General features: G+C 36.8%; 1 protein-coding gene across 1 annotated transcript in view; it reads left to right on the top strand.

Annotated features, from left to right (window-relative positions):
* The window catches only part of LOC128653797 (ABC-type organic anion transporter ABCA8), a 669,484-nt gene that overhangs the window by 238,315 nt on the left and 418,073 nt on the right, over positions 1–13,096 (top strand). The window contains exon 9 of the mRNA XM_053707306.1: positions 5,991–6,138. Within this exon, the coding sequence (XP_053563281.1) occupies positions 5,991–6,138 (148 nt within the window). The remainder of the gene's footprint in view (positions 1–5,990; positions 6,139–13,096) is intronic.

Here is a 13,096-nt window from a genome sequence, read left to right as displayed (position 1 = left end):
GGATGGATGCACTTTTCTAATCTATATTATTCTAGGGCTCTAAACTGTACTGTTTAAAGGATCCTTTGCATAGCTGCCCATATATCAGGATTATTTATGTATTTATTTAATTGTGTGGGTTCTGTGACATGACTATTGCTTTATCATTTATCATTTGTATTTATTTTGCACTGTATGTGTGGTTGCCATGGCAACCAGTTTTGGCGGTTTTTGCACAAGGGGGAGGGGTCTATGTATGTTTAAAAGTTTGTTGCACTTGTATGTTGTTGGTCTGATGAAGGGGAGCATTCCCCGAAACGTTACCGATTAAACTATCTATTTACGTTAAGCCCAGAGAGTGCTGTTTTCTTTTCTACTACATCTCACCTACTCTAGCACCCTGGCCCTTGGAAAATTGTTTGTGAGAGTGCAACTGATTCATCTTTGCTTATATATATATATATATATATATATATATATATATATATATATATGTGTGTGTACATATGTATTTCTTTTGTGCACATATATAGACATATATATAAGTGCACTGAAGCCCTTTGCAATTAAGTAGATTATATATATATATATATATATACTGTATATACATATAGGTATAAATATATATTTGTGCAAGAAAACATTATATATATATATATATATATATAATTATTTATTTATGAATACATAGAACATATTCTGCTATATGAAGAATGTTGGAATGGGAAATATTCATATTTTCATGTCGGGTTAGTGCACTTGAGAATATGTGATTGTGTTTGCATGCGAGCAGGGTGTTAGTTTTGTTTTTTTGCTCCATTGACTTCTAAAGCGGAATAGGTTATCGAGCGTGTGATATTCTAAATTTGGCCTTTTGTTTGTCTGGTTAGCAGGCAAGTAAAAACAGATTACTTTCAACTCATAATCCAAACATAACTTGGCGTGCGCAAAAAGATTACTTCTAGTGCAGGTAACGCTTGAGCGGGAGCATTAAATAAAACGTTCCACCTGTAATCTGGCCCAATATCGGGTATAGACTCTTTAGCTAGCAATTTGTCATTATATACGTGTATAGATCAGTTCCTTCAACCGTTTCTTAGAAGAACTAGATCATATTTAAAAAATACTATTATTGTCTTAAAGATTTTGGTGAATAAAGAATGGGACCCATCATGGCTTTTAGTTACAGGAGATGTAATATCTCTTTACACCATCATAGTAAAATATATGGGTATCAATGCAGTTAAAAATATTCTCTCCAAAGATCTAAGTTATCTGAACTTAATTTTATAGTACAGGGTATTTACTTCCTTCTAGAAACCAAATACAGGTAGCCCTCAGTTTACGCCGGGGTTAGGTTCCAGAAGGAATGGTTGTAAATCAAAACCATTGTAAATTGAAACCCAGTTTATAATGTAAGTCAATGGGAAGTGAGGGAGTTAGGTTCCAGGCCCCTCTCAAAATTGTCATAAGTAACACCTAATACATTATTTTTAAAGCTTTGAAATTAAGACTTTAAATGCTAAACAGCATTATAAACCTAATAAAATAATCAAACAACACATAATATATAATTAAACTAAGTTAAATTAACAAAAAACATTTGCTAAACAGCATTATAAACCTAATAAAATAATCACACAACACAGACTTTACTTGCATTTTTCTGCAAACAGTTCTTTCTATGCATTCCAATCTGGACTAATTTATAGACAGGAAGATCTTGTTCATTTGCAAGCTGCTCGATAGCTCAGGTCTGGTTAAACTGATTCATTTCAGCTTGCTTGGCTTTGCTGCAACACAAGCGGACAGCTCCACCTACTGGCTATTTTAATCAATGCACTGCTTCTCAATGCTTTTCAATAGCATTAACATGACTGAAAAAAAGGTTGTTATTCTGAAACGGTGCAAATTGAACCGTTGTAAACCGAGGGCTACCTGTACTTCTGGTTTGATAACCAGTATTCCTTGCAAGTCAGTGCTACGGTGATGGGCATTCCGATTTGCGCCCAGCTACGCCAATCTTTTTATGGCATATTGAGAGGAAAGACACATTTTTGAATGTGGTTGAGCGCAGTATCTGGTGGCCTATCCTCATTACATTGCAAGTGTGTTCTTAATATGGTCTGGTAATGAAAATCAACTTAGGGAATTCATTTTAGATATCAAAAATAATGATAAAAATATAGAACTAAATTAGCAATATAGTCCAAAAAAGCAGATTTTTTTGACTTATTCATAAAAGATGGTGCTAACAAGTAAAAGCTTGTTTAAACAAACAGATGTGAATATTTATATTGATACATTGAAACATTGGTTACAAAATATCCAAAAAGGACAGTTCATGCAAATACGCAGAGACAGTAAAGAAACAGCTAATTATGTTGACTAAGCACAGATCTTGAAAAATAGATTCATCCAAAAGAACTACAATGAGAACAAATTTAGAACAAACTATTAAGAAGATACAGGATTTAGATAGGGTTAACTTAAATTTAAAATTAAAACACTGATTTAAAATGAGAATTCTTGTCCAGTTATATTTAGTAAATCAAAGTAAGGTGACACGCTCCTTGTGTATAATATAAAACATAGCTTTTATTTGCCTTGTTAAAAGAAAATATTTACAGCAGTCAATTCTTGTAGAATACTAGATAGCGTAGCACACTGGCTTACGCGTTTCGGGCGTTGCTCGTAATCATTATATTTAGACACAGTACACAAACTAATGAACTTAGAGAACTAGTGTCTAGACATTGGAAAATCCAATCAAAAGATCTTATTCTCTGAAATATTAGATGAAAATCCTAATATTATATTTAGGAAGGTACCCAATTTAAAGAACCGGCTAACTAGATGTTATATCAATAACGATCACAGAATTGGTTAACACCTAAACATATGGGTTTTAGAAAATGTTTGAATTGTAATGCTTGCAATACTTTTAAAAAGAGTAATACATTTATTCAGAACTTGTTTTCTAAATATATGAAAAAAAGATACACTATAAACCGAATTATTACATGTATCAGCAAAAATGTAGTATATGTTTAAAAATGCTCATGTAATTTGTATTGTGTAGGTCGTACTTCTAGAGGTTTGAAAATTAAACTAAAATGAACATATTTATAACACAGAGAAGAGGTTCATGAAACACATTTAGAATTCTTGAGAATTAGAAAAGTTCACACCAGTGGAAAGGAAGTGATATCCAGAATACTTTAGGTCAACTTGAAATGAAGTGGATATTCACTCTGGATATCCTCATCCCCAATGGTCTGAACAAAGACTTTGAATTATGCCACTTTTTAACATGATTTGTGAGTGTTAAATATAAATTATTGAATTTTTCTATATAAATGTATTATTTCAAATGTTTATATGGTAGATTAATTATAAAGTTCTCTTCCTTTAACATATGTATTCATTTACAATTATGTTTTTCCTCATTGAATATGTTTTATAACACATCGATAACACATATGTCTTACCCTTTGTTAGAACTATTTGCCCAAATTCAAAATGGAGATTGTTTTTTGTTGCCTATATAAGGCCAGCTATGGACAAGTGCACATATCCTTGAAAAAGCTGACTGCAAAACATATGTCAGATACATGTATTGACGAGGCGGTCACGAGGAAGGGTTGAGTCACTGGACGCTTACCTGTTATTCATAAACGCTTGTGACTAACTGCCACAGAGGGTACATAATTACACAATGTGTTGAGATAACCTTTGCATATGTTATACTCCAGTGACTGACATAGACCCTTAGTGACATTATATCACCCGTTGTATTTTTTATGCTTTTAATAAATGGGCCTTTTAGCTTGGATATACCTTGAATACTTATTGCCTGTCCACTATAAATACATGCTTGCGCTACAAAGTGAGCTAGTTATAGCTCTGAACTATGTGAGTAGAAAATTGGCATTTACATTCTATAAATTTATTTATACAGATTCACACTGTGCACATTTTCTTTCTTTGAGGAATGAAGAACCAGAGAAGATATCATTTCCACTTATCTATTGGACACACACACACACACTCACATATATATATATATATATATATATATATATATGTATCCTATTTTTTAAACCTTACACTTTTCTTAGGTCTCACGTCACGCTAATTCTTCTAGCGTTATTTGGGTTTTTTCTTGAGTTGAACCCATAAATTGCAACTTGTAATGTCAGCACTATTTAAGTACAGTTGTGATATCCATTGAAAATACAGGGTGCCCTAGAGTGATGTTGTCCGCAATAAAAACCTTATCTCATAAATCTTTTTACCATGGACTGGTAATATCAAGTTGTGTTCTCATTTTAGCGTGGTCCAGCAATACTGTTATTGTGTCCCGCACTAGTACGCCACTTGTAAATTAGCCCCATATTTGTAAGCTGTTCTGATATCACCCATGAAATTACACACAAAATGAACAGTAAAAAAATTGCTGACATCACACGTCTTGTAGGAATCCTTAATGTTTTCAGAGGATGACACCATGTTGCTTGTTTAGTCACACATTCCTTATGCTCTAATGGTAAGTCTAACATGCTAACATCATCACATTGTTTTTGATAAATTCACTTGCAATGAGGACATATCCACAAGCACAAGCATTTTTTGAAGGAGGGAGAGGCTCCTATAAAGCCCCTAGCTCAGGCACTGTAGAAGTCAGACTATCCTAGGGTGCTTCCTTTGGAAAAGGCAACTTTACCCTTTTAAATACCCAGACATCATCTGCAAAATAGCCACCATGAAGATATGGCTGAGGGTGCTTTAACAGATTCCATAGCTTACACCCCATATAACCTAGGGGTACAAATAATGACCCCTCATTTACAAGAAGATAATCTTTAGAAGATCTCTATTTTAATTAAGGAATTATTTTCTGCCTTAAGATGCACCCAACAATCAGAAATGGTGATCACTGAAGCCAGGAAGATTTGTATTTTATGATGGAGGTGGAGACTGTGAGCTCCTATCTGACTTGTTGCCTTGCTTAAAAAAAAATGAGAAAATGTCACATCCTTTTAAGTTGCAGGTGATCACAATATTTATGATAATCACTAGCAAGGTAAGATTATGGTTTTTGATAAGGTGGAGGGGGTTGTTTCAGAGCCCATATAGCTGCCGAAGAAACAAAGAGTGATGCAGAATCTCAGTTTGGAAAGTGGGAAACCTCTTTTATCCAATGAAGTGTTTCATACACCTCTCATTGATGACATTAAAATGTATTATATGGGGGATAGCAACTCCAAAGAAGCCCCATACTTTAAAAAGATCATACACCACACATAAAAATATATATCATATCAAAATAGGATTTAACCTATTGTAATTAATATTGTTTAAAGGGGCATGAAACCCAAAATCTTTCATGATTCAGATAGAGCATACAATTTGAAAGAGCAGCAATGCACTACTAGGATCTAGCTTAACACAAGAGAACAAAGCAAATTAGATAACACAGGTAAATTGGAAAGCTATTGCCAGAATTGTAATTACCTGTATCTTTGATGAATTTTAGAGTTCTCCTCTACTACTCTAATCTAATAACTAAAATGGGAAAAACTCTACATTTGAAAGAGGGGAAGAACTTCTTTTTTTTTAGTTATCCAAATGAAAATTAGATGATCTTCAATGAATTATATGCATAGGTTTTAAAGTGTCCAGACATAAGTTCTTTCAGCAACTTAACCTTTAGGAACTATCACCATGCTGGCTGATAGGCACACACTAATTCTTGCTCCACAAATCTTGATGTCCATTACTGTTCTATGGATCCTGCAGGCCCCTCCTGCTGGTGTTCACTGCTGGTCTCTGGTCATAATTATCTGTATCTCATGAATAATTACTGTTTGTGTTATCGTTGTTACTTACTGCTTAGATTCCTATCTGGCCACTGCCATCTTTTCCTGCTGATTATACCGGCTTTTATGTTAATTATTATTAGTTTGGAACTTTCTGATTGTAATTTAAATGTGGTATTTTTGTTTAAGAGTGTTCATCTGGAGCTTGATGGTCAAGGTGTCTATTTCTCGGATGTGACGGGAGATTCATCTCATTTATTGATCAGCTTCATCATGCTAATTTTGGATTCTATCTTATACATGGCTTTGACACTATATTTCGACAAAATTCTGCAAGGTAAATTAAATCATTTTTTTATTTGAAAGAAATAATATATATGATATTTTGATCTGATCCAAAAAATATACATGTATTTTGGGTAGTTAAAATGACATATTTTGTAATGATATTTGTTATAGCAATAACTTCACACATGTAGATGACTGCTAAATTTGCCTGCATGGCTTCACAAAGATGTATTTTGTTTTTGCTTACGTTTTTACATATAATTATAAGTATTGACCAGACCCACCTGACAGTTTCCACCCTAAAGTGAACAGTATAAAATTCACAACATATTACATTTTGTATTATTCAGTCTTATCTGCAAACTGGGACAGATTCACAGATATCATTTAATCTATTTAGATATATTATATAATTTAGTGTGCAGGAGAATACCAACAACAACTTATGTCTAAATCCTACAGTCAAGCATCAAATCTACAGGGCAGATTTTCACAATGTATGACAGACTCACAGGACAATTAAGAAGATAACTAAGAGACGTTCGCTTGTCTACTATGTTTATATTTATTTATGTTGGTCAGAACAAAATGCCTAGGCTAGGTAACTAGTGGGGATTTTAAACCCTTTTTATATATGTCAGTCTATATGTGTACACACACATACACATAATGGGAAATATTGAGATTTTCAGATATCTTCCCCATGTTATTTCTGAATGGCAAGATACAAGTAAACAATTATTGTATAGATGTTCCTCTTACTTTGTTCTTAACACTTAACATGGTAATCAGACCTATTGTCTTGACTAAATAAATCATTTTTTGCCTCACCAAAGTATATTCAGCATAGTAATAGACATATGGGTCCAAGGAAAATTTGATACACTGAGTAAACCCATGATCCTAGGCCCATAGCATATGTCTTAAGACCAAGACCAAGACCAAGATCATAACCAAGACCACACTTTCAGAGCCCATCTTCTACCTGCATTTTGCGTATATAAGAGTCCAACCCATCACCACTCTTCAATTTAACCTAAAGTCCCTATCTACAGTAACATCCAAACACTGTGGTCCAACCTATAACAGCAAAACACTACAGCTCAATCTCTTACCCAATAGCCTTACATGCTCACACCTGAGAACCCACCTAAAATGTGTAACACCAATAATTGATTTATGGCTGTTGACTTCTCATTTTCATATAAAAAATGGTCTTTAGTCACATTTAGCCTTTTCTCTCCTGCTAAAAATATCAAACCAAGCCAGAGGTGCTCATATATCATAATCTACTTCCCAGTGATCAGTATTAAGGTACTTATTTACATTATTGCAAAAAACAAACAAAATCTAAGGTACAAGGATTAGCTACAACCTTAAAACACATATACATTGAAATATGCTGTGTACTTTAAAACACAACTTTTATTTATGTTTTTTTATTCACATCTTAGTCATCAAATAACTACCCTGCCACTTTAAAGATTTTTTTGGGGTTTAATATCCCTTTAAGAATAAAAATCATTATCCAGGGCACAGATAAATGACAGGGTATAGTTATTTTAAAGAATACATTATTAATATTTTTAATACAAAATTACCAATCATTTAGAACAGGGGTCTCAAAGTACCGGCCCACGGGCCATTTCCGACCTATGAACCGTTTACAATGCGGCACGCCACTGACACATCATAACTGAGAGCTGTGGGCTGATTAATGTAATGCCGGGGGTGAGAGGAGCTGCAGCTCCAGGCACATGCCCCTAGAATAGATAAACCCCTGAGTGTTTGGCATGCGGAAATTGGAACCATAGCTGTTTGTGGGTGTGGCAGCAGAGGAGAAAAGCGAGCAAATGAGTAGAGGAGTCTTTTGCCAGGAGCTTGTGTTTGGTCTGGACTCTGGAGCAAGCATTTACGAGGGTACCCAAAACTTAACTGGGGGAATGTGGTGTCACTTAGTGAGACTGTGGGGCAAACTGAGCCTAAGCAGGCAGCAGCAGAGATGGTCAGGAGCAGCAGCAGAGATGGACAAGCAAGGGGGCTTGAGTGAGGTATGTGCCAAGTACAGATGCCTTATAGTGAGGTTTTTTTGTGTATGTAAAATTTCTATCTAAGAGAGGGGCTGTATAGCTTGCTTTATTGTTTAATATACTGTGCTATGCCATAACATGTGTGTGTTTGTGGGGTCTCTATGTGTGTTTGTGGGTCTGTGTGTGTGTGTGTCTGTGTGGGTTTGTGTGTGGGTCTGTGTGTGTGTGTTGGTGAGTCTGTGTTTGTGTGGGTGAGTCTGTGTGTGTGGGTGAGTCTGTGTGTGTGTGGGTGAGTCTGTGTGTGAGTTTGTGTGTGAATCTGTGTGTTTGTGTGGGGGGGTAGGGTATGTGGGGTGGGGTATGTGTGTGTGGGGGGGGGGGTTCTGTGTGTGTGGGTGTGGGTTTCTGTGTTGGTCTGTGTGTGTGTGGAGGTCTTTGTGTGTGTGTGGATCTGTGTGTGTGGGGGCGGGGTCTTTGTGTGTTTTTGTGTCTGTGTGGGTGTGTGTCTGTTTGGGTCTGTCTGTGTGGGACTGTGTGCGCATGTGTGTCTGTGTGTGTGTCTATGTGTAGGTGTGTGTGTGTGGGGGTGGTCTGTGTGTGTGTCTGTCTGTGTGTGTAGGGGGATCTGTGTGTGTGTGTGTGTGGGTCTGTGTGTTTGTGTGGGTGTGTGTGTATGGGGGTCTGTGCATGTATGGGGGTCTGTGTGTGTGTGTGTAGGGGCCTGGGATGTGTGTGTGTGGGAGGGTCTGGGTGGGTGTGGGTCTTGTGGTATGTGTGTGGGGAGTCTGGGTGTGTGTGTAATGATTACATATATGTATATAGTTCAATTTCGTTTGAAATTTTGGAAGCAGTCCCCATGGTAGAATAAAATGTGACCAGTGGCCTCAAGGTGAGTTGAGTTTGAGATCCCTGATTTAGAATCTCATCTGCATTATTTGCTAATTCCTAAGTCATTATATTATACTTATTTAGGCTTGAGGGCAGTGGCAGCAATCCTGGTCCCGTAGGCCCCACAATGCGAGAGGGGGCCTGCAGATAAGAAGGGCCCAACACCTGACCAGAGTTTTCATTGTGTATTTTAATTAGATAATTAATTTTAAATAGATCTATTAAAAATAAAATGCATAACACAACATACCCACTTGGCAGAACTGCCCCCCGCAATGATCATCCTCAGCACAACCTTTGAGACAATGATTGTGAACACTTGGGAAACAACTCCCAGTGTTCATCTCCAAAGGGGCAGTTTGCTGCACAAGCCACATGTAGAGAAGAAGAGGTTAGAGCAAGGTGTCAGAAGATGCAGATGTCAGCCCAGCATTCATGCGCTAGTCTATGTCTAGCACTGCACAGTAATGGTTAGTAAGGGGCTCAGGCTGCTGTGCTCCCTTTCCCTAGTTGATCTCTCCCTGTTAATGTTATTTTGCTGCAGTTCATTAAGCAAAATTTAAACGGAGAAACTGCTCCTTAGGAAACCCTGAGCGGCAGTTATTTCTTCTAGTTTAGGTTCCTCTAAGTATATTTAATATGCTTTATCACACGAAACTCAATGCCATTAAGTGCTCTCCTTCCTCTAGTCAATGCAAATAAAAAAATACAGAAACTTAGAACAATTGTGTGTTACCCTGCGCAGGAATCTCTAAAAAACCAATATGCCAGTAGGTAATGGAGAGCCCCTCTCTCCACAGATAGGACAAAAGACTAAAAATAACTTGCTCAAAACAAGATATTTAAAACCTATGGCGCTGAAATAAAAAAATACACCATTCATATAGCTTATGTCCCTCTGTGACAGAAACATTGAGTCATTTAGCAATGAATGAAACATTTTATGGATCTGTTCTGTTAAAATTTGTAATAGAGTAGGTAAAGTAGACATAGAAAAGTAATCATCAACAAAAGGTCATAGGCAGGACTTGGCAGTGGTAAGAGATGGAAGAGTTGGCTGGTCAGAGTCCAACATAGGTCAAGCTTGTGGTGATTTGTTAACAGCTTCTCGCAGACCAGAAATTGAAGGCCATAGATGGACAGTTAAGATGGACAGTTAGCAGACTGATAGGGCTATACTGACCTTATGGTCAATAAGGATTATAGACAGGTCATAGTGGACAAACACTAAAGGTGCATTTTGTCTGGAAGGCACTATAGTAGACCCACCCAAACTATGGTCTGTGACCCACATCTTGCCCTCCAATGTTTGTGGACATTGACAACATTAAAACATAAAATAGGCATATTTAATTTGTTCCACACTTCTCATTTGGGCCCCTATGTTCGAAAGTGCTATGAGGCGGCAAAAAATTCCAAGGGATCCGCCACTATGTTGAGGGAGCCTGTTGAAATTTTCCAGGCTCGCGACATAGTGGCATCGGCGAGAGACGTTTACTATATATGCCATTGGTTGGCGATGCTGGCTATAGACAACCATATTGGCGATGTATAGTAAAGGATCCCTGGAAATATAACTGCTGTGTGCCTAATCGCTAATCCTAATACCCCTAAACCGAAGTACCCCCCGATCACAAACTAACACTACACTAATAAAGATCTAAACCACAACATACCCACCGCAAGTGCTATCCTATTAACCACTATCCCATCACATACCCACTGCAAGTACCTAACTTTTAACCCATATGCCGCCACATACCCATCACAAATACCTAACTATTAACCCCTAGGCCGCCACATGTGCCACATTAAACCTAAACCGCCACAATCCCAAACACAATCTAACCCTACTCTACATAACAATTAACGCCCTCTAAACTAACCCCCCTAAACTAAACCCGTTAAGTTACAATAGAAAAAAAATCTAAGTTAAAGAAAATAATAAACTATAGTATGCAAAATAAAATACCCACCATTATACCGAACACTAAAACTAAACTACATGCCCCATAACATAAAAAACCTACCCCAAAAAAACAAAAAACCTTAACCCTAGCTAAAATAAATGACAAAAACCTGTTATAGCTCTAAAATAAAAAACAATCACAACCCCCCCTCTACAATACATGTAACCCCCATCCCCCAAAATAACAAAATGTACCTAAATAAAAACCTAGTCTAGAAAAGAAAAGTAAAAATAAAAACCCAATTTCTTAAAAAAACACCCCAAAGAAAGCCTTAACTAACCACAAAAGTCTTTATCCTGGCTCCTGGTGCCGATGCGAGGGCCCATATTCAGAGTAGCGGAGGTGGATGCAGACTTCGGTTGCCTCTTCCACCATCTCCGCTCCGCAATCTTCAACGCCAGGGCCCTCTTCATCCCAATTCCTGGTGCGGGGGTCCCAAATTTACAGGTGGACTTTAGACTTCAGTATTTAAATTCTAATTATATTTTTCTATTGGATGATTAGAATTTAAATTTAAAAACGTTCTTGCTATTGACTGATTTAAATCAGCCAATTAGGATTGACTGATTTAAAATCAACCAATCGGAATTAAGTGGTACCCCTATTTATTGGGGTTTCGCACTTCCGCAATTTCAATGTACGTAGGCGACCGCAAGAAGAGAGGGGCTCATAGAAGAGAGCCGAAAAAAAGAAGATGCGGAGGTGGTGGAAGAGAACGCCAAAGTCTAAGCCACCACAAAGATGGGCCCCCGGCACCAGGAACTGGGATGAAGAGGGCCCCAACATTAAAAAAGATTGCATCGTGGAGGCGGTGAAAGAGGCCTCTGAAGTCTGCCTCTGCAAAGATGTGCCCCAGTGCCAGGAACTGGGATTAAGAGGACCCAGACATTGAAGAAGATTGCGGAGGGGAGGCGGCGGAAGAGGCTGCCGAAGTCTACCTCAGTGAAGATGACCCCCTGAGGAACCAGAATGAAGAGGTTCCAACGTCAGATCAAGAGGAGCCGGATTTCCCAACGGTGAGTACAACTTTTGGTATTAGGGCTTGTTTTGGGGTGTTTTTTTATTTTTACTGTTCTTTTTTAGGCTAGTTTATTTTAAGGTAGATTTTGTTATTTTGGGGGGTGGGTTTACTTGTATTGTAGAGGGGGTTTAATTGTATTTTTTTGCAAAAAGAGCTGATCACTTTAGGGCAATGCCCTACAAAAGACCCTTTTAAGGGCTATTGTAATTTATTTTAGTGTTAGGGTATAGCTTTTTTTTTGGTGGGGCATGTAGTTTAGTGTTAGGTATAATGATGTTTTTTTCCTTGCAATTTAGGGGTTTTAGTTTAGAGGGGGATTTAGTTTAGAGGGGGATTAGTTTAGGTGTAGTTCTAGTTTATGTTGGGAGGTGATGGATTAGGGCTTAATCTCCTAACCCCCCATTCCTGTATGTATTTATTTTTTGTTGTGTTTTTTTTTATTTTAAACATAAATAAATATATATTTTGAAATGTATATTCATGTTACAAAAGGCATTACTATTATAATTGTATTATTACATAATAGGCATGCAGTTATGTAATACTATTATTATAATGCAACTGTATTTTAAAATATAAAATATATATATATATATATATTTATGTTTAAAATAATAAATGAATCAAGCAAGAATATCTACATTTTAATATATATATATCCAATACTTAAACTAATATGCATTATACATGACCATGCATTTTATTATAAACATTGGGCCAGGTTACAAGTAGCGCAGAAAATCTAAATTTACAGTTAGCAAAAACACTGCTAGCAATATGGTTTTTGTGAATCTCGGGATCGGCTTGTATTAAAAGTAAAAAAAAATAGTTTTTGCACTAGCAGTAGTACGAGAATCGCAAACATTGCTAGCGGAGTTTTGGCATGCTCGTGCATGTGTTCTCCCAATGGAGAAAATAAGTGGAAAAAAACCCCTACTCGCGAAAACACCTTACCATAAGCACCTAGCTTAAAGGGACAGTCAACACCAGAATTTTTGTTGCTTTAAAAGATACATAAATCCTTAATGACCAATTCCCCAGTTTTGCATAACCAACACAGTTATAATTATACACAAATTACCTCTGTAATTACCTTGT

Source organism: Bombina bombina, chromosome 1 (genome assembly GCF_027579735.1).
Source record: "Bombina bombina isolate aBomBom1 chromosome 1, aBomBom1.pri, whole genome shotgun sequence".
Lineage (NCBI taxonomy): Eukaryota > Metazoa > Chordata > Amphibia > Anura > Bombinatoridae > Bombina > Bombina bombina.
The sequence above is the reverse complement of the archived record's forward strand: the minus strand, read 5'-3'. Positions and strand labels throughout refer to the sequence as shown.